The sequence below is a fragment of the Chaetura pelagica genome, unplaced genomic scaffold, assembly GCF_000747805.2.
Source record: "Chaetura pelagica isolate M959 unplaced genomic scaffold, ChaPel_1.0 scaffold159, whole genome shotgun sequence".
Classification (NCBI taxonomy): domain Eukaryota; kingdom Metazoa; phylum Chordata; class Aves; order Apodiformes; family Apodidae; genus Chaetura; species Chaetura pelagica.
The window spans coordinates 3,648,074-3,673,020 of NW_009954555.1; the positions used below are offsets into that span (position 1 = coordinate 3,648,074).

The 24,947-nt window shown below is 47.4% G+C and overlaps 4 protein-coding genes across 5 annotated transcripts in view; 3 read left to right on the forward strand and 1 right to left on the reverse strand.

Annotated features, from left to right (window-relative positions):
• The window catches only part of PUSL1 (pseudouridylate synthase-like 1), a 14,122-nt gene extending 7,430 nt beyond the window's left edge, over positions 1-6,692 (forward strand). Inside the window, 4 exon segments of the mRNA XM_010005267.1 lie at positions 1-117; positions 4,020-4,074; positions 5,792-5,954; positions 6,661-6,692. The exon segment at positions 1-117 is cut by the window's left edge and continues 15 nt beyond it. Of these exon segments, the coding sequence (XP_010003569.1) occupies positions 1-117; positions 4,020-4,074; positions 5,792-5,954; positions 6,661-6,692 (367 nt within the window).
• A 4,133-nt stretch (positions 6,693-10,825) lies between these two features.
• LOC104395561 (lysophosphatidic acid receptor 6-like) lies at positions 10,826-11,887 on the forward strand. The gene has a single exon (XM_010005268.1). It carries the CDS (start codon positions 10,826-10,828, stop codon positions 11,885-11,887), a length of 1,062 nt encoding a protein of 353 aa, XP_010003570.1.
• A 2,347-nt stretch (positions 11,888-14,234) lies between these two features.
• CPSF3L (cleavage and polyadenylation specific factor 3-like) lies at positions 14,235-24,606 on the reverse strand. Of its 2 annotated transcripts, XM_010005168.1 has the most exons (16): positions 24,508-24,606; positions 24,319-24,392; positions 23,907-24,135; positions 23,692-23,790; positions 23,571-23,605; positions 22,767-22,905; positions 22,388-22,452; positions 21,586-21,775; positions 20,876-20,959; positions 19,951-20,040; positions 18,667-18,829; positions 17,833-17,940; positions 15,947-16,008; positions 15,616-15,758; positions 15,174-15,303; positions 14,235-14,361 (listed from the first exon to the last, which is right to left on the reverse strand). In XM_010005168.1, the coding sequence occupies exons 1-16, from the start codon at positions 24,544-24,546 to the stop codon at positions 14,296-14,298; spliced, it is 1,716 nt and encodes a 571-aa protein (XP_010003470.1). In that variant the 5' UTR covers positions 24,547-24,606; the 3' UTR covers positions 14,235-14,295. The 2 variants fall into 2 exon arrangements, with proteins under 2 accessions (XP_010003470.1, XP_010003471.1); XM_010005169.1 differs by lacking the exons at positions 23,907-24,135; positions 24,319-24,392 and having other exon boundaries at positions 24,508-24,600.
• The window catches only part of CPTP (ceramide-1-phosphate transfer protein), a 2,951-nt gene continuing 2,566 nt past the window's right edge, over positions 24,563-24,947 (forward strand). The window contains exon 1 of the mRNA XM_010005269.1: positions 24,563-24,627. Within this exon, the coding sequence (XP_010003571.1) occupies positions 24,563-24,627 (65 nt within the window). The remainder of the gene's footprint in view (positions 24,628-24,947) is intronic.

Sequence of the window (24,947 nt, forward strand, 5' to 3'; positions counted from 1 at the left end):
CTTCAGCACCTTTCGCTCACTTAACTCCGAAACAGCTTTCCAACCTCCAGTCAGAACCATGCTCCAGGCAGACATCCAGCCCTCTCCTGGTTTCCTGTCCCACCACTATGAAAACAGGTGAGAGTCCAGGTACTGACCCAGGAGCTGCTCTCATCTGCTTTGAGGTCTGACCCCTCTGTGTTGCCTTCACAGCCCTTCCGTGGTGGCAGCAGGGTTCTGTCTAGTGACAGGAAAGGACTTTTCTTTCCCTCTCCTCCAGTTGTTCATGCATTAAATGGCAGGATGTTATAAACTGGTGTATGGAATCTGGCAAAGAGCAATTCCTATGAGGTGCTTCCAGCATTTACACTCATTTTGGTTGCTAAAGACCAGCTCTGCCAGGGAATGGGATTTATTTTTTCCCCCATTGCTGTCCTAGGTTTGCCTGAAGGCTGCAAATAGCAGGAAAAAACCCCACCCAACACCTAGGTCACTGCTTTAGCTATGCAGATCTGCTTGGATCACACCAGTAACTCCTGTCTTCCCAGGGAATGTTCATGAAGGAAAAGCCAATATTCCTCAGTCATTACATAAGCAAAAAACTGTTGAGTTTCAGGTTCTTTCAGGACCAAGTCTTGCAAGTATTGAAATGATGTGGCAGGATATATTTTCTCTCTAGCAAAAACTGCAGGATTTTTTCCCAGAAAGATCATGGGTGTTTTATCATCTGAACGTGGCTTTTGCTTTCGTGCTGGCTTCTGTCATAGACACGTGGCTGTTCTGTTTCATCCTGAAGGGAAATCTCACTGTTGCCTGTCTCTAAACCACATTTTCCTGCTTTCTGTTCAGGAGAAAACCCTTTTCTTTGTAGTTTTCCCCAGCGACCCTCCAGTAGATTGGAATCCTCCTGAGGTGTCTGAAACAAGCAGTGCCACACTCCAGGCTGCCAGCTCACTGCAGTTTGCAAACAGCCCACTGCTTCTTTCTCTGTGTCTTCAAACAGGGTATTTTATGCCAGCAGTCACTGCAAGACACAAACTGAAAGGGAGCTGCAAAGCAGAGAGAGGTCTCTGAGCTCAGAGTAACCCTGGTTTTTCAGTTCTTCCCAGTTCCTCCCATTCTGTCTGATTCCTGCTTTTCCTGTTCAGCATCTTCTGTCAATTGTGGTTCTGCTTAGGGACACAAGTGACAGTGAAAGGCTTCATCCACAAGATCATTTTGTCCTTTGTGATGAGTAGCACTGTAATGAAATGTTTTATGTCTTCCATTTTTATGTAAAAAAGGGAAATTGCCATTCTTTGCATAACTTGCTGCATAAACCCATCCCACATGAGGCCAAAAACAGCTCACAAGAGAGAGAGAGCAAACCTAAAAACAGGATCAAAAGCATCAGGCTAGTTGCTGAGGGAGTATTTTTGCTTTTGGTGACACATGCAGCCAAACTTGTGTTTCATAGTGAGTCTCTTCTGTAATCTGTCAATATTAATTGATTTCATGAATGTTTAGGCTGAAGGGAAGGGCTTTGAAAAGCCAGGTCTCAATGCATTAAAATGGCATTTAACTCCCTTAGAATACTTAGTAATAACCACAATCATGAGTTTTCTGATCTAGAGAAAGAGAGTGGAGTGGTTTGGGTCTTTGTGACTGACTAGGTGTTGTTGGGGTGGTTTTTGTTTGTTGGCTCAGAGTTTTTTAATTACTGTGTCCTTGTTACTTTTAATCTGTAGAACTTTCCCTATGGGAAGAGCTGCAGCCATAGTGTTTGTTTGCCCATTCTGCAAGGAAGACAGCAAGTATGCCTGAAGTCCATGTGTGTTTTTCAGTAGCAGAATGAACTGCTCTTGCAGTGAAAGGGCTGGGATAGAAGTAAAAGCTTATAAATAGATTTTTTTAATTTATTTTTTTTTTTTTAGCCTAATCTAAGGAGCTTTGTCTTCTGTTTTGGAGGGAGGAATCCCTAGAATGATCAACCATGGTCTCTTAGTCAAATAATACAGCTTTTCTCTCTCATCCTTTCCTTCCTTTCTGAACTTAAACCAATCCTCTGAATTGACCTCTTGTCTGTTTAAAGGCTGTTAAAATTATTCCTTCCATCAAACTCAGTTGCTCAGCAACAGTGGAAGTGGAGTTAGTGTCCCATCCATACAAAATGCTTTAGAGTGCTAAGGATGTGTTCAGAGACTTCTTTCTAGGGAGTGATTGCTCTGTCACCTGGTTTTTAGCTGATAATGTATTATTCATTGCAAGGTGCTGGCTTCTGCTGCCAAGTGCAAAAAGACAGCTGGGTTTTTTTTGCTGGTAAGCAAAATTATGTGTGAGATGATTGACAAGACAAACAACGTTTCCCTCTTATAGGAAAAGATCTTGTTCTCTTTCAAAGTCTACAAGATACTTTTCCTAAATATCTTGACCCATCTTTTGTAGCTCAATGTATCTTGTCAAGACAACTGAGACAGGAGAATCCTGCCTGAAGAAGGAGTGTGCAATTTGATGAGAGGGTGATTTGTCCCTGTTCAAAAAAAGCTGTCTCTCATGCTTTGCTAACAAGCTGAGCTGAATTATGACCCCAATTAGTGCACGTGTGTAGCAGTGCACATGTCTGTGCCACGTGCACCAAGCTGGGGGGAGAGCAGATCATACCTCAGTGATAGAAACACTGTCATTTCCTGACATAAAGAGGAATCTGGGGGCAGGAGCTGCCTTTGCATGTGCCAACAGACACGACAAGGAGGGTTAAAGCAGAAATGTATCTGTAAATCCTGTGAGAAAACAGCTTGTGGCTGCTCCCTGCATGACTATTTCAGTTTCTCTTCCTGCTTGCCCTGCCCTGCTGCCCTGTGTGGGCCTGTGAACACCTTGTCCCTGCTCCCTCTCTCCCAGAGAATGGGCAGCCCCTTCCTTGGTGCTCAGGTGTTCCAGCAAACCCAGCCTGTCCACCTGCACCCTCCCCACACCTACTCTGCAGCTGCACTTTGCTTACAGCAGAGTCCTCCATAGCCCTTTGGTGCCCAGTTCCTGGGCTCATTGCAGGGCAGGAGAGGATTTGCATGTAAAAACCTGCTCTTCTGGATTGTGCAAGGTTAGTTTTGTTTTTTTTTGCTGTAGGAATGATTTTTATATACCTAATATGCATATCAGGTGGGTTTTTTTATTTGTAGGAAAGAAATGTGCGTACAGGTTCTTCCCTGCAGGACTCTTCCTGAGCATGGGTTTGCATTGGATTTTATTGTTAGAGCTGGTACTGGGACATCACCAAAACAACACAAATATTTAGAAAATAACTAGTAAAGATTTAGCAAGTGTCAGAGAAGTGCTGGAATAATGAGCCTCAGTAGAGTTCTTATAAAGAATACTGGTTGCTACCATGACATTTTCTGGAACGTGGCAGATTTAGTGAGGGGAAAAGATGACACTTTTTGTCACTCTGGCATCCATCCATCCCCAGACATTGCTCTGCCACTTCCTGCTCTGCCCACCCTCAGCCTGCAGTGCTTCCTTGTCCAGCCTTGCCTGTGTTCCAGTGCTGCAGCTGAATTCCTCAGGCATGCCCATGTCCTGACTTGCTTCTCCTGGCCTTTCCAGTAGCACGTGGATGTCACAGTAGGCATTGCTGAGTGTTCAGTTATCCTGCAAAGCCTCTAAGGGCCATGTGATTGTCCCAAGCCAGCTCCAAATGAAATGGTAGAGTTGGTTGGTTCTGCTTTTTTCCAGGAGGCCTCAGGCTGTGTTCCTCACATCACTAGTACCTCAGCAAGGCTGCTAAGTTGCACTTTTCCCTTTTATTTTAATGGCTGTGTATGTAGGGGTAAGGCAGCCCCAAAAAAACAGGTACACATGAAACAGGCAGGAATTGTTTCACCCCCAAAAATGGCTGCATCTGAGTAGCCTGGTGTCCAAAACCTCTTGATGCTTTAACAGCTTAATTTGGGGCTGGGCAGCAGTTTATTTGTTCTCTTTGCATTCATCTGTGATTTATACTTCTCTTGTGGGTAGAAGAGCCATTTGAAATGTGACTTTTTTTTTTTGGTTCCTTTCTTTAGGAAACTGGAGTTTTGGGAGCTGAAGTTCAGGAGCAGATCATTTCTTTATCGACAGGTACTGTTTGGTGCTGTGTTCAGCCCACACTTTGCCTCCAAGAACCAAAGTGTTGCTCTGGCTGTAACTATTTATCAGGTTAGCAATGTCACATCCCTGTGGCAGAGCTGCTGTGGGAGCTGTGTGACACACACAGGGACCTAGCCTCAGAGAGGGGAGGTTCTTTAATCTCTGTCTGAGGTGGTAGAACCAGAATCTCTTTAAGTTTACATCTAAATTGAACGTCCAAAGATACATAATCGTGTGGGAGGATGGAAAGTTTTGTTTTCTGCAATCTTTGTCCTTGCAGTCTGAGTGGTAAAAACCAACAGACATATGTTCTTGCTCTGCTGAATGGCACTGGGCCCAGCAAAGACTGCCTGGAATTTTACTTTCTGGTTTTGGAGCATGAAGTAATTCTCAGTGTTGCACAAAGGAGAGATGGGAAGACCTGATTCAGCTGTGCAGTCGTGACTGCAGGGTCCTTCCCTCTGCCATGCTGTCTGGTCTCCCCTGGGTTTTCTTTCAAATAACTCCAGTGAGGTTTTTGGTGCTGTCCTCAGGGGGCTGGCACTCTCCACAGCTTCATGGATCACCTCATTAGGAATGTGCTGGCTGTCCTGGCCATGGTCACACTGTGGAGAACAGGCAAGAGAGGGCTTTTTTGGAGGAGGAGGAGAGAAGGGGGTGTGTTGTGGGAACAGTAAGCAGCTATTTTTTATTCTGTTTTGACAAACCAAATTTGTTTTTTATCCTGTGCCAAGTAATGCTCTCTGAGCTCTCTGACAGTGAGTGTCTGGATATGAGCAGGGGAATAACAACAACGTGCTTGGGAAGGGCTTGATACACAGCAGGGATTTGCTTCATCAGATGCTCTTGTGACAATGCTTGTAACCCACTTAGTGCATGAGAAGGGAAATGCTGATTAGTGAGAGTGTGCAGAGTGGTGGTTACCTGCAGCACTCAGCTCAGGCTGCTGCCCTCTGAACTTGCAGGCTGTTGGGAGGCAGGAACAGGCTGAACTCATCTTCTCCTACCTGAGCATCTGCTGTTGCCCCCCTTCATAAAGAGGAGACTGGACTAGGGAGTCCTCTGATCTCACCTCATGTTGTTGCTATAAGTAATGACACCTGGATGTTTTTATTAGAGAAAAGGGTTAAACAGCCCCAGAAACTGCATGTGTGTGTGGACTAGGATGCAGAAGGGGGAAGACACCAAGCACGGGGCTATTTCCCATGCTACCATGAGTCTGCATTTACACTAACTCCAAGTGTGGAGACATTAAAGCTGAAGTCACAGCAGACAATGACCTCTAGTGAGAGGTGGATAAAACAGCATATGTCAAGGGTCTGTGCTGCTTCTCTGTGCCATCTCCCTAAAGGCTCCTGGCACTCCATGGTTTAGGATCAGAGCACAGAGGGAGAGACAGTTCTTGCCTTTGGGTAAATAGATCTTGGCTTGTTGAACCTTTTGGCTTTTAGAGAACTATTTTGGGGTTTAATAGTAATGCTGTCCCTATATACAGGAGCAATCTCGTAGTAAGAAATCATGGTGATATCAGTTGTTCCTGAGGGCAGGCACTGAACTCCCTGATGAGGTTTCTAGCTTGACTTGCCATCAGCAGTGGCTGTGGGCTCTTAAACAGCACGATGCCACTGACAGTAGGACTCTGGCCAGAACTTCCTACTCTCCTTACATTTTCCAAGGGCAGCTCCTAAGCTGTGTTCTCTTTTTCCAGGTCCGGAGAATGACAGGGGCTCTGGTTGCAGTTGGTCAGGGCAAGTTAACACCTCATCATATAAAGGAGCTACTGGAGAGAAAAGATTCACGGGCTTTTCCATCATATGCCATGGCTCCACCATCTGGACTCTTCCTGAAATCAGTGGAATATAATGAAGCAGGTGGGTGACTGCAGGGCCTGGGATGCTTTCTGTAGGAGTCTGACTTAATGCTTAGGGAGCAGTAACACCCACATGTTCCTTCATGTGCATCTGACCCCTGGCTCACAGCTTTGTTCATCAACACCTACACCTGAGCAAATGCCCAAGAGTGTGCAGTTGCTATGATAAAACTGTGTGTTTATTTCCTGGTAGATTTCTTCCCCCTAAAGAGAAGTTGTGTTGCCAGTAACTTAGAGATCTTATCTGAATGACACTTGAGATTCTCATAAACTCTTGTTCAGTCCCTGATCATGTATAAAGACCAAATCTTCTGCAGTATCTTAGCACCTACAGATCCATTTCTGTTCACTTATTTCTCCCTTGGTATGTAGGAGAGGATAGTACAGACAGGAGGACAGAATGGCTCATCCTTTTGCTTGTGTGGTGGCTCTCTCAATTTAACAGCAGCTGATCTAAACTGTTTTAAGTATTTTAGCTTAATAAAAAGGAAGGGAGGGCAAATTTGCAGGATTTATCTGTCTCTGATTAATCCAGTGCCCATGAAATGTAGATGTGGTGCTTTTCCTGACAGTTCTGGCTGTGGAGCTGTCTGTGCCAGTGGGGAAGGAGCCGAGGTGGGACATGTGCACCAGAGATCTGATGTGCTTTCAGGTGGATTCAGTGCCATCTTCTCCCCTAAATTAGTGTTTTCTTTTTTCCCTCCTAGATTTGGACACTACAGTTTCCCCAGAAGAATAACAGCTCTGGGAGCTACAGCTGTGTCTACTGGGACTGCTGTGGGTATGATGGAGGTTTGCCAAGCCCTCTTCCCACAGTACATGATCTTGTCTCAATAAAAATCATTGACTGTGACTGCAGGCATCTTCCTATCATTTCTTCTTGCTCTTTGAGACTGCCAAGAGGAAAGGAAGAACAGCTCCATGAGGCTTTCAGATAAGGGTTTTTTGTTTTGTTTTTTTTTCTCTGAAATTCTGGTGCCTGTCTCAAACAGGAGGAGGAAGGAGTGGGGCTTGGGTTTTTGTGTTGTTTTTTTTTTTCTTTTTTCCTTCTGTGGTGTGTGAGAGAGGGATTCAGTCTTAGAACAGAGGAGAATGTAGCGTTTCCTCTGGCTCTGTCCTCTGTGACCCAGCCTTTGTACAGCACAGTGCAAGGGACAACTGTTCCTGTGTGACTTGCAGAAACAGTCTTTGAAAGTATTCCCTGTTTCCTCATCAGCAGTCACTCTGCTGTTCAACTGTAGGAGCTTTTACATTACCCTGTTCCTGCTACAGAGCCATGGCTGTTGCACTTGGGATGTGGCATATCACAAAGTTCCTTTCAGGTCACCTAAGCCTATTCTAATGCTCAGAGCCTGGGCTGGTAGCACAGGCAGGACTGTGTGAGTCTCCCTGCCCGTGAGATGAAACACTTGGGTGCAGGAGGTGGCTGCCACACTCTTGCTGGGCTCTAGTTTGCTTGTTGCCACCTTCTGCTCTTCCAGTTGTTGGTTCAGCAAGGCTGCAGCACGTGCCAGAGCCTACCAGTGACCTGAGGGGATGTGAATCTAGTGCAGAGAGACTTTTTTATTTTTAATTTTCTTCTATTTTTTCAACCACTCTAACCTCAGGTTTTGTCTGTTTACCCAAGCAATGAAATACACATTGAGTAGCTTGTGGGTTTTCTTCTCGTGAATTACACCAGAATCTCTTGTCTGTTTTGGTTATAAAATGACTGTTAGGAGTGCCAGGTTATGAGAAAGAGGATGAATATTTTGACTTGTGAAGTTACCAGAAGAAACAATCCCTGCTTTCAGCCCTTCTGCAATGGATGCAATGTTCAGCTGAGATGCCTGGTACCACCATCATTCATCTCCCCTTTGTCTGTGAGAGAAGAATTCCAGAGAAAGCCAGTTTGTCAGAGCACCTGGTAAGGGGATGTTCTTTGTTCTCTGGCAATTCAAGTGATGCAGATTATCCCCTTTAGATAAAGAATCTGAATAACCTCCAGCAGCTTTGGAGGTCTCTGCCATGGCCAAGGAGAGTTGAAGCTGCTGGGTTGCCAGTGTTGTACCTGTGTGTGCTTTACTGGGGCAGGCCCCAGAGGCAGGGATGCTGTAACAAGCTGCAGGGAATTTTCCGCACAAACTTTGATGTGCCCATGTGGGTTTAGACACTGGTTTGCCAGGAAGGGGATGGCAACCAAGTCTTGCTCTTCCTCCCTCAGAGGAGAAGTGAGAGTGCAGCTCCAGGCCCCTTTCAGAGTGTCTGTCTGGGGCCCTGGTACCTGGTTCCAGAGGCAGGTCCTGCTCTGCAGGGCTAGGACTAGGGGTGACCAAGAGTGGGAGCACTGTGCCACCCTCCCACAGGGGACATTACACCCTGCACTGTGCTGGCTCTGTGCTGTGCTCTCTCCCCAGTTCAGAGGGGACACTTCACCAGCAGGGCAAGTGCTCTATCTTGATCTAAGTCTTGATCTAAGTGGCAGCTTTTCATCTTTGCTTCCTGTGGTTTTTCTGCAGAGCAGTGCACGAGCTCTCTGCAGGATGTCTGCATGACAGTTTGCTCTGCTGTTAAAGGCAGGCAGAAGAGCTCAGCAGTGACCTGGTGGCTGGGAAGACTCTGTGGAGAGGCCAGCATGGTCATCTGCAGCTTTTGAGTGAGAGGAGACGATCTGAGCTCAGGTAAGTTAACTTTCCATCTAAATTTATCATGGGTTTTGCAGGGCAGAAAACTGAACCAAATTCTAACACTGTTTGGATGTTAATCCAGCTAACCACAGGCTTGGCTATCACCATATTGTGTCTTTTGGGTTTTTTTAATAATCACAGTGCAAAAATACCTGCTCTTGATGTTTCTGCAAATGTTTGCCAGCTTCTGGGTACAACAAAAACTCCTGGGGTTTTTATCAAACCCCATAGCTGAGCACCCCAGGAGCAGACTACCTGGTAACCCCTGCAGTCAGCACAAGGAGCTGCTGTGGGTTGCTGCTTTGTTTTTGTTAACATCCCAGAGCAACTGCTAAAAATAACCTGAAGACATTTCATTAAAGAACATGCATTTTTAGCATCACAATTTGTACCATCAGTAGAGAACTGTACAAACTCCAGATCATTTATTGTGTCTATCATTAACACTAGTTACTCATTATCAAGGACTATTTAGCATGATTTTCATGTTGCATTACTAAATGTTTTTAGTTGATTCAATTTGGGCATCCAATACATGGGGAGATCTGTCTTTCTGATTGACAGTGATGCTTTAAAACTAAAACCAGAAAGACCTCAAGCTTAGTATATATGAAAGTTTTTCTAATAATTTAATGAGCTCAAAATCCAGTGAAAACTTTGGTGTGTTTTTCTGTAACTAATAACTTTGTGCAGACATAACCACACTGCCAGGGGCCCAAGGGTACCTGCAGCCAGACTCATTTTGCCATCTCCCAGCCATCAGTCAGCATGAAGCACAGACACTCTTGTGTCTAGGATCTTGGGACAATCTATGTGATATTTAGAAAAAACTCCTTTGGTTTGTTTTGGGACTGTTACCTGGGGTCTGTGGATGTTCTCACTGCTGTGAGTCTCCTTGGCCTGTCCTGCCTCTCCAGTGGTTCTACAGGCTCCTGTCTTTTCTTCCCACAGCTGCAACACTGATCTTTGAGCCTAGAAGAGAGAGATGGTGGGTGGCTTAGCCATGCCTGGGTTGTATTCATGTTCTTTGTGCACAAACTCTTTGCTCCTAGGTGAGAGACTCATGTAACCACTTGCATACTTAAAGTGAAACAAATTTTTTTTTCCCCTTTCTGATCTTCCAGTTGTCATCTTGGGTGGTACTTACTTCATGAGATAAGTGTGGGGAGGAAGTGTGATTTCAAAGCTTCCTTTGGAAAGTACCCAACAAGCTTTGTATTTTTGTGCTTTCAATGGCTCAACTTCAGGAACACTCTGCATGTCGTAGCCTGGGTTTCATTTCTCCACTGCCTTTAAGGGCTTCTGTCCAGGTGTCCATGTTTGGCTTACTAAGATTTCTTCTACATCTGACAGAGAGAAACTGCAGTTTATTGCCTACGTAATGTGAGTGACCTAGATGAGAGGAGTCCTACTTGTTCAGTGCCTCTTTCCCAGATTACAGACCCATCAACTAGTCCTTTAGGCTCCCTGGGGTGGTTTCCCCTTTGCAGTGTGGCTGCAGAGGAGCTGTAAGGTGCTGAAAACCCACCCAGCAGCTTGCACCAAGCCTTCCCCAGCCCACAGATTTCAGCTCAGGTATAAAAGTGTGGGTGGGAAGAATGGAAAAACCCGTTTTTCTCAGCTGGTCTGCACACCTTTTTGTCAAGCCTTGCTTGTATTTTTGCCTCTGCTGCTTTCGGTTTTCTGGGAAGGCTGCAGAGTCCATCACTGCAGTTGTTTAAGGGCAGGATAATAACACACATCTCAGCAATGACACAGTTTGGTTGGGCTTAGGAATGGGAAGTTAATTGCAGGATGTCCAGAGGTACAAATATCACTGCTAAGGTTCTCCTGTCCTGCTTCAGCTGCTGGCCCATCCTTAGCCCAAGCTAGAGCCTCTATGTGTCTTTTTTGAGGGCTGGGGGGAATTGCTACCTCTGTTACTTCAACATTGTCATCCTGTGATTATTTTAATGCCAGTAAATAATTGTCTACTGTGAACTTGACATGCCTGTGTTTTAAATGACTTTACTCTCCCTCACAGCAACACCACTTTCTATCTCAGCAGCCCAAGCACAGATCTCTGGACAAGACTTCAGCAGACTCGGCATTGCTGGTTTGTAGCTTTAGCTCTCACCACTTGAACTAAAGCTCAAGAACCTCCTGAGGTGAGGGATGATTTAAGCCTTTTATCCCATTTGGAAACCCCTGCACTCCAGCAGAAATCATGGCAGATATTCCCTGGACTGAAGGAGAATCCAGTGAGACAGTTGCCAACACCAGTTCAGAACTCATTTTGGAAGCAGACTTCCAGTATTCCTTGTTTACTGTCATCTACAGCATTGTCTTTGTGCTGGGGCTGACAGAAAATGTCCTGGCTCTGTACCTCCTGTCCTGCAGAGTAAAGCACACTTCTCACTCCTACATCTACCTGATTAACCTGGCTCTGGTGGACACCTTGTTTGTTTGTGTGTTGCCTTTTAAAATCCATTACCACCTGAATTGGAACAACTGGATCTTTGGGGATGTGGCTTGTAGGATCACTGGGACCCTGTACTATATCAACATCTACCTCAGCATTGCCATCTTCACCTGCATCTGTGTGGATCGCTACCTTGCTGTGCTGCACCCCTTCAGCTACATCCAGATCAGAGGCAGCCACTACGTGCTGGTGGTCACAGTCCTTTGGGTGGTTGCTCTGAGTGTCATGGTTCCACTGGTCCTTGGAGGGCCCCTCCACAACAGAGGGGCCAGGAACACAACAGCCTGTTTTGAGAACTTTGCTACGAGCAGCTGGACCTCCCGCATGGCACCTTACAACATCCTGGCCTTAGTGTTTGGGTTTGTCATCCCCTTTTCCATCATTCTCATCCTCTACCCTCTCATTACCAAGAGGATCTCCCAGATCAAACGCAGCATTCGCAAGAGGAAGGCCCTGAGCACCATCTACACCATCCTGCTCATTTGTACCTTGTGCTTCCTCCCCTATCACCTCACCCACTTGCTCCACTTCCTAATGAGAATCCAGGTCATCCAGAACCCAGCACTGATCACCTGGATCTACAAACTGCGCAGGGTCACCTTGGCTCTCGTGAGCTTCAACTGTTGCCTCAACCCCCTCCTGTACTACTTCTCCTCCTCCAGCAAGCTGTGGCACTTCAACTGCAAGCTCAGGTTCAGGACTAAAATGGTCTACACCATCTGTGACCAGAAACTGGGGGAGCTCTCCTATGTTTACCAACTGCATCAGACACAGGGAAATAAAAACCACAGAGATGGAATCAACTGATCTACTTAAAAGTAAGTAGAGTTTTCATCTTTCCAGCTGTTTCTTTGAAAACAAACCTGTGAAATCTATGAAATCTACCCTTTTCTCAGACAGGGGCTGTTACATCAAGGCAACCCTGGAGGAAAGTGCCTAAGAGCTGTGAATTTATATTAGTCTTATTTTAGTAGCTATTTTTTATGATTATTTAACAGTTATTTTCAATTATTATATATAATTTTTAATATATAATAGTATTTATTAGTATTATATAACCCAGGACAGTACCTGGGAGCTCTGTGAGGCCTCAAGAGCACATGGTGACAGATGGTGTTCATGTGCACTGATGCCTTGGTCTCTCCTAGGTTAACTCGGGTTGGGACAATTCAGGGCTCTTCCAGAAGCCAGTACAGCCCAGAAAGGGTTACTTGAAACCTCCTCATTGCCCCTGAAGCTGAGGTCTGGGCAGTCCTGTTGGCTTTTCCCTATTTTGGAGGGATCCTGTTTTCTCCCTGGGGCACCCTGCAGCCAGCTGGGTTCACAAGGGCTTTCTGCCTGCATTCCACAGCCAAATAAGGGCCTCTCCTCCCTTCCTGTGCATCAATACTTTGGCTCCTGAGGAGGATTTCAGTGCAGGCTTTCTAGCTGGCATGCCTCTGGGTTCAGTGGACATCCAATTCATGCAAGCTTAGAAGGTAACAGCTCCAAGGACTTACCAGGAGCAGTGATAAACAAGCTCCCTTGGCCAGAGGCAGGGAGGTGGCTGTGAGAGCTGGCAGGGCTCCTGCTCACGTGGCAAAGAGCTCTTTGCAGTCACTGCTTGTATCACAAAACGTATCTGACCGTTTCACCCCTTCTCTTGCATCAACAGAACCACAGTTCCTGAGAACTGCTGCCTTTTACACCCGGTGAGACATGAGACTTTGGAAAGAATGTATCATTTGTGGGTTAGTAGAGTCCCCAGAAAACCACGGGCCTGGCTGACAGATGTGCTGAAAAGCCAACGGTTGAACTTAAAGAGGTTGTGATTTTGCTTACAGATCTACAGCCTCACTCTTCTGTTCCTTCCCTCACCCCTAAGCTTTAGGAAGCTTGTGGGCCTGCAGGCACTGCCCAGCAGAGGGAAGTGGGCAGGGGCTGTTGAGCAGCACCCCAGGGACACTGTGTTCCATCAGGATTCCCACTTCCAGAGGTGCAGACTGCAGGTAACACTGAGCTCTGACCTGGCACCCACAGTGGGGGGCTGGGCTTCCAGGCTGTGCTGCACCATTGGACTTGGAACAAGAACTACCACAGACCTGGGGGTGGCAGGGTGGTGGGAGAGCAGTGATGGTGTCTCTGTCGGAGGTGTAACTTCTCTCTGCACAACTCTCTACAGCTTCTGCCACAGCCCCCTTGCCAGTTAGGGACAGGAGGTAAGAGTTTGGGAAGGAAGAAGTTTGGGGATCTTGGTTTGTGGAAAAAGAAATTCACATTATGGTGGCAAGAAGGGGGTCTTGAGTTTGAGAGGCTGTATTGTTAGAGCACATCAAGAAACCACTTCAGGAGCTGAGCTGTGTGCAGGAAGCAAACCCAGGGCAGAGCTGAAATGACTATCAAAGCTGGAGCTTTGCAGTAGGTGGCGTTGGGGAGTAGGGCCTGACATAAGTTATTTCACATGCAGATTGAATCATGTTCGACAGACACCTCTTACTAATGGTGGGTCAGTCACCAACTTCTCCAGTTCTTTCACTCTGAGCTTGGAGGAAAGTTTTTAATATGGGTGAGAAAAGCTGCTCAAACTTTTCTAAAGTATTTAAAATAATTCCTGTGTTCCTCTGCTTGACTGGGCTTGGCAACACAAGTGCAAATCCTGGTAAAACGGAGATAAGAACCTCTGAAGGAGCTTTAGGACAAATTAAATCTTTTACCTTTCATGAGATACTGCTGGTTTTGTCCCATTTATAGGCTTTGGAGGGACTATTCTTTCCAGCTAAGCACAATTTTTATATCCTGGACCGATGAAAGCAAAATTGAAGGACTCCCTCTAGGAGTGCAGAGCTTTCTTGCAGGCTGGTTAGCTGTCAGTGAAGGAGGCACAGAGAACAATGTCACACTGCCAGGGAGCTTTATACTCTTCCCTCCATGATACTCACATTTTGCATTTTAATTGTGAAGCTTTGCAAGCTCCTTGTTTCACTCAGCACTGCTTAGGTTTTAGGGGAAACAGGCTGTGGGAGGGAAGAATGCTGAACATCTCACCTTGTTGTGTAAGGGAACTCCCAGCTTCCTCCTCAGGACTCCCCAGCACCAGGCTGAGCTGTGTGCACTGCACAGACTGGACAAGGACTCTGCTTCCTTTATTGAAACAGAACTAGAAACACACCTTGACAATGTAAACAAAATAAAACCTAAGTCTCTCTGAAAAACCCCAGTGCCTGCTGTTCTGTTGCTCATGATGTGCTCTGGGGCAGCCCTTTCTTCAGAAGGGATGTGAGGTAACTGCCCAGCTCTTCATCCTAGAGGGTAAAAAAGAGAACCAAGATGAAAGGAATCTTCTCCTTGACTTTCTTTCTCCTTGACTTTCCCATTTGGGGCACTAAATGAGGCTTTAATACCTAGAAACTGAATTAATTCTTAGACCCATCAAAATCTAATGCTAGCAGTGTTCAAAACTGGAAACCAGTCCAGCTAGCACAACAGCATTTCTGGGGGTTCTTTAAAAATACCCAGTGTAAAACTCCAGTTTGTCAAAGGAGGAGTCTGGACCTGAGGTGTCGCTTTTGAGGAAAACGACCATTTTTCTTTAAACCAAAGAATAAAGCACCTGTTTTGTTTTGCCCTCAAGAAGGTATTTCCTCTCTGTAGAGCAAGAATTTAAAAATACAGTCACAGGAAGTAGAAGAAAACATAATGACTGTGTCTAATCTTATCACTGTTTTGTTAACAAGCCTCCTGCTTGGGGTTAGGTGTAAAACTTCAGAGAAATACAATATAAAATACCTGCACATGCTGTGTGGGAGCAGTGATACAGCTGAGAAACTGGATACTATAGTGTCCTCAAAACACAGACATTAGTGATTCATTATCTAATTGTATTAAGTGTAATTACTCCAGATCAGTTGCTGTGAGTTCAGTGGCCCCAGAGAACTGCAGGACTCTAGAACTCCATGGAATTATTTGTGCTAAACCCAAAATGGTGAAGAAAATGGCAGCAACTCACCTGAAACTACACAGAGAGTGAAAACTCACCCTTAGAACAGCAACCCAGCCTGCAGGGCAGTTTTGGACTGAAAGGAGGTAAGGAAAGTCTGTCTTCAGGAATTCCTACCTGGTAGGTCCAGGATACAAGCAGAACTTTGGTTCCTTGGTCCTCTGAGTGTGCTGTGGCCTGGATGAGAATGGACTCCACTGTTATCGACCCATCAGGGAGGTGCTGCACTGAGTAATCTTTCAGGATGCTGGTGAGAGAGAAGATAGTTACTTAGTTTGAGGGGAAAGGCATCAAAGGAAGGGTGGATCCCCCCTTGCATCTTTGAATGCCTCTGCATCTTGTTACTTGTAGCTGTGTCTGAGCCCAGCACCCCCACCCAAGGCAGGGAGAGTGGGGCCCACCCAGCGGGTGCAGGTGCTTTTGTTCCCCAGGCAGGATTTCCTGCAGAATCCGGTCTGAACCCGGCTCCTCCAAGCAAGGGACCAGCCACAGAACAGAGCAGCTGCCTGCAGGGCTTCAAGTCCAGCCCCAGGGTGGGGAAAAGCTTGGAATAACTTGCCCCTTGAGGTGGTTGTAGACACGGAGCACGGTCTCGTGCTCCTTGCGCGGGTCCTGGATGTGGACGCGGCAGGTGAAGCGCAGCTGATGCTCGGCCAGGCCCAGCTCCTTCAGAGCCTGCTCAGGAGACACCAGGCGGAAGCTCTGCGGAGGACAAGGACAAGTCCATTACAAGCTACTTCTTGTGCTGGGCCAGGTGTGGAGTTTCTGGTCTCCTAAGCCACTAGCACTGCTTATCTTGATTTTAGTTCCCTGTTCATCCAGGACTCGGGTGTGAACGACAACACGCTCATCCAGAGGACACAAAACAAACGCAGGAACCTTGTACTTACATTGTCCTTCATCATCAACGTGCCATGCATGAGCTTTGGCTTCTTGGCATCTGGCAACAGACCTAAAGCAAGGCCAGGGAAGAGAAGGATGACATGGTTAGCAATGGTGTGCTCACTGTTTGCACCTAAGAACTGCTGGAGGTCTGAACACATTGGGTTTGGAGCCTTGCTAAGGTTCAGAGACTAAGGAAGAGGAGAAGATGTAAAATACACGATGCTTAAACCAGTGTCAGTGCTGCAGATGTGTAGGAAACCACACTCAGTGATACAGAATGTCTGTACCTGCTTGTGTACTTCTTGATTCTGAGAGATCTTAGATTTTTCTTAAATTTGGTTTATTAAACATAATTCCAGTGTTCACAGATCAAGCTAGTAAAAGTGCAGATGGACTTGGTACCACAGTGACTAGGCAAGGAGGTAGTGTTTATATATTTGAAACATTACTGACTGTACATCCTCAGCACAGCAGCCACTTCCTGTCCACAGGCAGCTCCTTCAGCCACCAACTGCTGCTCAAACTAGTTCTTCCCCAGGAAGCAGTGCTGTGGGGCACCAGTGGCCCTGCACCACTGTGCCCACTAACACGGGTACTGCACAACGCAGTGGCAGGGACCACGAGATGGGTACTGCACAACGCAGTGGCAGGGACCACGAGATGAAGTTCTCACCTATTGCTGTCTCCCTCTTCAGGAGTCCCAGGGAGATGTCCACGGGAATGCTGGGATTGGTGAGGATGGTGGTGGTCTCCCCGTTGGCAGGCATGTAGCAGCTGACATCTGCAAGGCAAACACCCCAGGTCAGGATGCAGCAGCACACCCAGAGGGGACAGGGACTTTGGCAGGAGCCTATGGCAGCTGTTCAGGACAGGAAATGGAGTTTAACAACAATCTGCTGAAACCAGGGATTTGAAAGGGGCTGAGAAGTAAAACTGCTGCCCAGACTTCAGGTGAACAACCCCACCAGAACCATCAAAACCCAACAGGGCAGCACCTCCCAGCCCAGCTGTCCTTAAATCCTTGTAGGGTAAACAAGAAAACAAACTGCAACAAAGCTGCCTGTTCTTCGGCATCAACAGCAACTACTGCTCAGCAACCTGCACACAGCAAGGCACCAGCCAGGGGGAATTCTTTGCTCTCTCACTATTTCAGAGTCAGCTGTTTGCAAGAAATTAATTTTTTATTTTCCTCTGGAGCTCATTCCCCAGCTGCAGTTGTTAACTTCAGGTTCAGGTGTACCCTGCCTGCCCTGGCGTCTTCCAAGATAGAAATTAAGTAAGAGCTGAACTGTAATGATACATTTGAATCAAGGCTAAATAAGCATTAAAATACAGGCATAATGTGTTAATTAAGATACATGACAGGCAGTAGCTTCCTGAGGATGACTGGTCCTGGTCATTCCCACATTATGCCTGATTCTGTGCTGGGCTTCAAGGGATTAAGTACCTGAACTTCAGTGCCTCCCTTCTCCTGCCATCCCCCCTTCCGAACCAGCACTGTACTCACGGAATTCCTGTTCTATCTTCTGCTTCAAAAACTCCATTTTCTTTGCTTCCCCGTGGACCAGGAGAACATTCCGTGGCTCGGCCTGGCGGATCAGCTGCATGATGCCCTTGGCATCTGCGTGGGCACTGAAGGACATGTACTCCACCTGCATCTTCACTTCCAGCTGTGGGGGAGCAGAAAGCACGGGCTTTGTGAAGCAGGAACTGCTCTGGCTCTCTGCACCCCACACAGACAGACCCAGAGTCCTCTGCATTGGGTTTAGAGAAGGAACTGAACTGGAAAATTCTTTAGGAGGTGGAGCTCATGGAGAAAGTCCAGAGAAAGGCTACAGAGAGATGGGTACTGCACAACGCAGTGGCAGGGACCACGAGATGAAGTTCTCACCTATTGCTGTCTCCCTCTTCAGGAGTCCCAGGGAGATGTCCACGGGAATGCTGGGATTGGTGAGGATGGTGGTGGTCTCCCCGTTGGCAGGCATGTAGCAGCTGACATCTGCAAGGCAAACACCCCAGGTCAGGATGCAGCAGCACACCCAGAGGGGACAGGGACTTTGGCAGGAGCCTATGGCAGCTGTTCAGGACAGGAAATGGAGTTTAACAACAATCTGCTGAAACCAGGGATTTGAAAAGGGCTGAGAAGTAAAACTGCTGCCCAGACTTCAGGTGAACAACCCCACCAGAACCATCAAAACCCAACAGGGCAGCACCTCCCAGCCCAGCTGTCCTTAAATCCTTGTAGGGTAAACAAGAAAACAAACTGCAACAAAGCTGCCTGTTCTTCGGCATCAACAGCAACTACTGCTCAGCAACCTGCACACAGCAAGGCACCAGCCAGGGGGAATTCTTTGCTCTCTCACTATTTCAGAGTCAGCTCTTTGCAAGAAACTAATTTTTTATTTTCCTCTGGAGCTCATTCCCCAGCTGCAGTTGTTAACTTCAGGTTCAGGTGTACCCTGCCTGCCCTGGCGTCTTCCAAGATAGAAATTAAGTAAGAGCTGAACTGTAATGATACATTTGAATCAAGGCTAAATAAGCATTAAAATACAGGCATAATGTGTTAATTAAGATACATGACAGGCAGTAGCTTCCTGAGGATGACTGGTCCTGGTCATTCCCACATTATGCCTGATTCTGTGCTGGGCTTCAAGGGATTAAGTACCTGAACTTCAGTGCCTCCCTTCTCCTGCCATCCCCCCTTCCGAACCAGCACTGTACTCACGGAATTCCTGTTCTATCTTCTGCTTCAAAAACTCCATTTTCTTTGCTTCCCCGTGGACCAGGAGAACATTCCGTGGCTCGGCCTGGCGGATCAGCTGCATGATGCCCTTGGCATCTGCGTGGGCACTGAAGGACATGTACTCCACCTGCATCTTCACTTCCAGCTGTGGGGGAGCAGAAAGCACGGGCTTTGTGAAGCAGGAACTGCTCTGGCTCTCTGCACCCCACACAGACAGACCCAGAGTCCTCTGCATTGGGTTTAGAGAAGGAACTGAACTGGAAAATTCTTTAGGAGGTGGAGCTCATGGAGAAAGTCCAGAGAAAGGCTGGAGAAGGAACTGAACTGGAAAACTCTTTAGGACATAGAGCTCATGGAGAAAGTCCAGAGAAAGGCCACAGAGATGAGCCAAGGGCTGGAGAACAGGCTGAGAGAGTTGGGGGTGTTCAGCCTAGAGCTGAAACTTAGGTCTTGGTAACCTTAGAGCAGCTTCCAGTGCCTGAAGCTGAAACTTAGGTCTTGGTGACCTTAAGAGTACCTTCCAATGCCTGAAGGGGCTCCAGGAAAGCTGGGGAGGGACTTGGGACAAGGGCAGGGAGGGATGGGATGAGGGGGATGGATTAAAACTGGAAGAGGGGAGATTTAGGTTGGACAATGGGAGGAAATTATTTCCTGTGAGGGTGGTGAGAGCACAGGTTGCCCAGGGAAACTGGCTGCCCCATCCCTGGCAGTGTTGAAGGGCAGGTTGGATGGGGCTTGGAGCAGCCTGGGCTGGTGGGAGGTGTCCCTGCCCATGCAGGGGGTTGGAACTGGATGATCTTCCAGGTCCCTTCCAACCCAAACCAGTCCATGACTCTATGGAAGTGAGGCTGGAGCAAGAGCTGCTGATCAGCAGAGACTGAACACGCTGCTGCAGCTCCCGGTAACTTCCAGGACAAGCTGCCCCATTTCACAGCACAACAGTTGTCACACATTTGCCAAAACAGATCAGTACCTGAGGGCAGCTGGTGTCAGCTTGAATATCCTTATGTTATGGATCATTTTCACCTGACTAATGGGGCCTACTTATTAAACAACATCATAAATACCCCCCTTACAACATCTTAGGGCAGGAGCAGAGATCTGTCAATGCACGGGGGGGAAGAAACCTCATCCAACCCCAAAGAAAGTGTCACTTGTGTGTTTTCACTGTTGTATGTGGCATATTCCAATACATGGACTCTAACTGCCACCTCAGCTTCCAGAGAATTTCCCCAGGGGATCCTCCTTTTTAAAAAGAAAACTTACAATTTGTCTTCCTTCCATCTCCAGCTTGCGCTGCCCGCTCAGGATCTTGTGGCCCACGGTTCCCTGCACGCAGTAGCCGGGCATGATGACCTGGGAAGGAAACAGAAACATCTGCACACTCTGCAGGTGGGCTCGTGGAGCAGAGCTGTTTGTAACATTGAATCAGCCACAAATCAGAGAAACACAGGATTGTTTGAATTGGAAGGGACCTCAAAGATCATCTAAGTCCAACACCCTGCATGGGCAGGGACACCTCCCACCAGCCCAGGCTGCTCCAAGCCCCATCCAACCTGCCCTTCAACACTGCCAGGGATGGGGCAGCCACAGCTTCCCTGGGCAACCTGGGCCAGGGTCTTGGGTTAAAGAATTTCCCTCCTCATGTCCAACCTACATCTCCCCTCTTCCAGTTTTAATCCATTCCCCCTTGTCCTCTCACTCCCTGCCCTTGTCCAAAGCCCCTCTCCAGCTTTCCTGGAACCCCTTCAGGCACTGGAAGGCCGCTATGAGGTTTGTGCTCATCCCATTTTACACAGACCATCTTTGGACTTGATGATCTTCAGAGGTCCCTTCCAACCCCTACTATTCTATGATTCCTTCACTGGAAAGCTGCTTGTTTGTTCTGCAGCCTGGGAACACCCAGCTCCAAAACACCCACCACAACAAAACTGGAAAGCAAACTGCTGAAACCTACACACCACGAGTAAGAACTAGTGCAAGCTAGAAGTGTCTCCCAGGCCTCTTCAGCTTAACAAAAGCACCTTTGAAAATAAGATCTCCCACAAGCTCCTGAGATGTGTCTCACTAAAGGGCTCTTGTCCTGAGAGTGCAGGGCTGCATGACAAGTCTCCCTCCAACCCTTGCTCACGACTGTATCACAGCAGCATTGCACTAACAAAACATCCCTCAAGCAAACACAATTTCTTACCATGTTCTTTTCATTCCCTGCCCATTTCCTGAAGATCTGTAGGGACTGTCCTGCATGGAGCATGCCAGGGGTTGCAAACACAACCTAGAATCCAAAGAGGTACCAAAAATCACCACAGAAACAGTCCTGGGTTTTTTGTTTGTTTGACTTACATAAATATCTTGAAACTGGAGTATCCACTAATCCCCACCCCACTTCCTACCTCAGAGCTGTCATAGGGGGTTCTGCTGGTTTTCCCCCTTCTCTAATTTTCAATTAAGTCAAACCACTGGTTTAGGAAATGTTTGTGATCACCCACAGCATCTGAACAGTTCTATAATGGGACCATCATGCTCCACAGATTCCTCTTTCAGCCACTGCCCAATAAACCAGTCAGAAATAAAACCAGCAATAAGAGATGGTGTCGTGAAGGATCTGGTGTCTCACAATTTCAGTCAAAAGAATGTTCTGTAAAAACTAGGGTTGGGATCAGACCCAGAGGTACAGGTTATGCAAACACTTGATGGTTTGCTTCATTTTCTCTGGGCATCTTTACCTTTAGCAAAATAAAGATAGAAAGGATCTTTCACAGTTACACAGATAAAAGCCTCCAGGTGGCCTGGCTGCAAAAGGGGGGTGCTGATCTTTTCCTTTTCCTTAGCCAGGAGTAGAGTGGTACAAACCCAACTCCCTGACCCCCTCTGTCCCAGGACCTGCTCACACTCCCTTACCATGGGCCCTGGGTTGTCTGCAAAGGCCCGATCAAACGCTTTGATGTGTTTGAACTCAAACATGTTCCTCTGCACAAACGTCTTCCGGATCTTCTGGTTAGTCCAGGTGATGAAGAGCTTGTAGTAGTGGTTGGCCTTCTCTGTGAGCCCCGTGGAAAAATAAATTGGAGCCTTCAAATTCATCCTTTCCCTGGAGAAAGAAATATTCCAGAGACCTGTGAGGATCCTGGTGATCCACCCCAAAATCCCATAAACCCATGGAGGCTCCAGAGATGGTTTTTGTGCATCCCCTCCTCTCCTGGAGCTCTAAGTCAGGACCACCCTCCATCACTGAGCACCACCTTGCTGCAAGGGAGGCTCTAGTTCTCCCCCACTAGAGCCAGCTCCCTGCCATTACAAAGGTTTAACATTCTGCCATGGGATGTGATTAAAAGCAGCAGCATTTGGGATCAAAACCATCTCCACACAGTGCTTAGATGTTAATCTAGTACTTTGTTCATCCCTCCTCCCTCTCCCATGAAAACAGTTTTACAACATGGCACAGCTGCAGCCCAAGTCTTTAAAGGACAGTTGATCCTGAGTGTTTGGGGAAGGGGTGGAGAACGACACTGGGTAAGAAAATAGTTGTTACTGCTTGGAGTCAGGAACACTGGGAATGCATGGGAAGAAGAAACTCTGCACCCGCCAGCAGGGGCTGACCTGCAGAGGGAGAGTGTGGAGAACTCTGGTGCTACAGAGGGACAGGAACCTGCCAGCAGCACACAGAGGGGTAGTGGGACCTGCACAGAGGAGATGCACTCACCAGAAGGTTTCCAGTAAAATGCAAAGTTCCTGGGCACGTCCAAGGGCAAAAACTGGGATCAGAACCTGCAAGTGGGGTAGGATTTTACAGCTTCATTATACAAGAAGCAAATCAGGTGAATTCTGCCTGTATCCTCATTGTCTGCAGACCCTAAGTCCAGCACTTTCCTTGCTGTCTCATTAACTCACAGGTTGGTTTTGCTCTTGGCAGAGTTCAAGTGTTTAATAGTCTCTCTTTTCAATACAGCTGGAGAAACACAGAGATGCCTCCAGTGTCAGGCACGGGTGCCTGAGGGTGTTTGCAGTTCCACAGCACTACAGAGCCAAGCAGAGCTTCCCAAAGGAAAAATCCCATCACTGAGGTGATCACAACCTCCTACCTTCCCTCCTCTCTCTACAGTCTCGTGGACTTTCTTCAGGAAGTCTCTTTCTCTGCAGCGTTTGGAATCCCTGATGGTTGTGGCATAGGTGGACTCAGTGATTAACAGATCTGGGCGACACTTGTCGATCCAGGCAGCTCTGAAAACAAAGGGAATTGAAAAAGCCAAGTCAGTTTGGGAGATGGTTTCTGGCATTTCTGACCTGCAGGTCTCCAAGATGGGTGGAGAATGTCACTGTCTCCATTTGCAGAGAGGAAAACAGGTGTGCACAGGCTTGACCCAAGTCACCTGGAAGGTCCTTTGGAAGCATCATGATCCTCCCCTTTGCTCTCTTGAAATCAGACCAGCTCAGAAGAGAGGGCACAGATTTTGAGAAGCAATTCTTCTCCAGTCTATTACTTGTTTTAAGTGCATTAAAGTATTACTCTACATAGTATTAATCTCTCATATCTACCAGTAAAAATAAAGTTTGTGATTAGCTCTGTCTGAGAAAGTCAATACATTTAGAAGATACCATGAGAATAAAACATTTCAAACATCTAAGTCTAATTATTACACAGCCTTAAAAATCGATTGATGTGAGTGTAGAGAAGATGACATTAAGGTCTGTCTGGAAGAATCAGTGTAAATCTGTTCATTCTCATAATTCAAAAGTGCATTTATCTTCTCAGCAAAGACATCATTAAATGTCCCAGTCTCCCAACAAAGGATCAATGCTGATAAGCCCCCAGGACCAACAGAAGTTGTGCTCGTATGTTCCTATCAGAAATATATAATTTATGGAAACTTAGGCTTCTCACTTACCCCAAATGTCTGTCTGGTGTCATGTTATAATCACCCTGGTGGAAGAAGGGAAATCCATGAATATTCTCAAGGCAACAGGCAGTTCAAAGGCCACGCAGGGACTTGCAGGTGTTGTACTCACCGTGTAGACGACGGACTCACACCCAACCTTGATCTGGAACATGGCAGCTCCAAGCACATGGCCTGCATAGTAGGCCTTGATCTCCAGCTCCTCATCCACCTGCTCCAACACACAAACACTGCCCAACTGCACACACCTTGACCCCCCAAACCTGCTCTGCCTGGCACAACCACCCAGTGGGGCTGACTCAGGGGGATGCAGAAACGGTCACTTACCTGAACTGTCTGGTGAAGATGCACAGCAACCACTTTCTTCATGCAGTCTTTAATCATTTGGGAGGTGAAAAAGTTGATTTCCCCTTTCTTATCCACAGTGATCTTCCTGTAGTCCTCCAGGAGGATGGGACAGATGGCCTTGGTAGGATGGGTCATGTAAATGGGCCCATCATAACCCACCATTTCACTGAAATAGGGTAAAGCTCCACAATGGTCCAAGTGAAAGTGGCTGCAGGAAGACACAAGGGATAAGGGAGGAATTCAACTTGCCTGCTGCTCAGATCTGGCTTCAGATTTTAAAAGCACAGTGTGACCTGGAGGAACTGGCCAGAACATGAACGATGAACGAGGACTGTGGGTAAAGATTTCCCACTTCCCACCTGAGCCCTGAGAAGGAAGGAAACTTCCTCACCTGATGATCACACAGTCCAGGAAGTCGGTCAGCCTCCCGTTCTGAGTGATGTAGGAGAAGTCAGGGAAGCGCCTCTGCACAGACAGGAGAAAAACAGGCTCTCCACGGGGAAACAGCAGCCAACCCGGGCAGACACACCCGGGAAGCACCTCCACACAACACCCAGGCTTCCCCCCCCCCTGCACTCACATCATCGTTGTAGCCCATGTGCATCCCGCAGTCCAGCATCACGTTCTTCCCGGCGATGGACACCAGGACGCAGCTGCGCCCCACGTCCTGCCCGGCCCCTGCGCCCCGCAAAACACACCGGTCAGACAGACACCCCGCAAAACACACCGGTCAGACAGACACCCCGCAAAACAACACACCGGACAGACACCCCGCAAAACAACACACCGGACAGACACCCCGCAAAACAACACACCGGACAGACAGACACCCCGCAAAACAACACCGGTCAGACAGACACCCCGCAAAACCCACCGGTCAGACAGACACCCCGCAAAACACACCGGTCAGACAGACACCCCGCAAAACAACACACCGGACAGACACCCCGCAAAACAACACACCGGACAGACAGACACCCCGCAAAACAACACCGGTCAGACAGACAACCCGGGAACCCA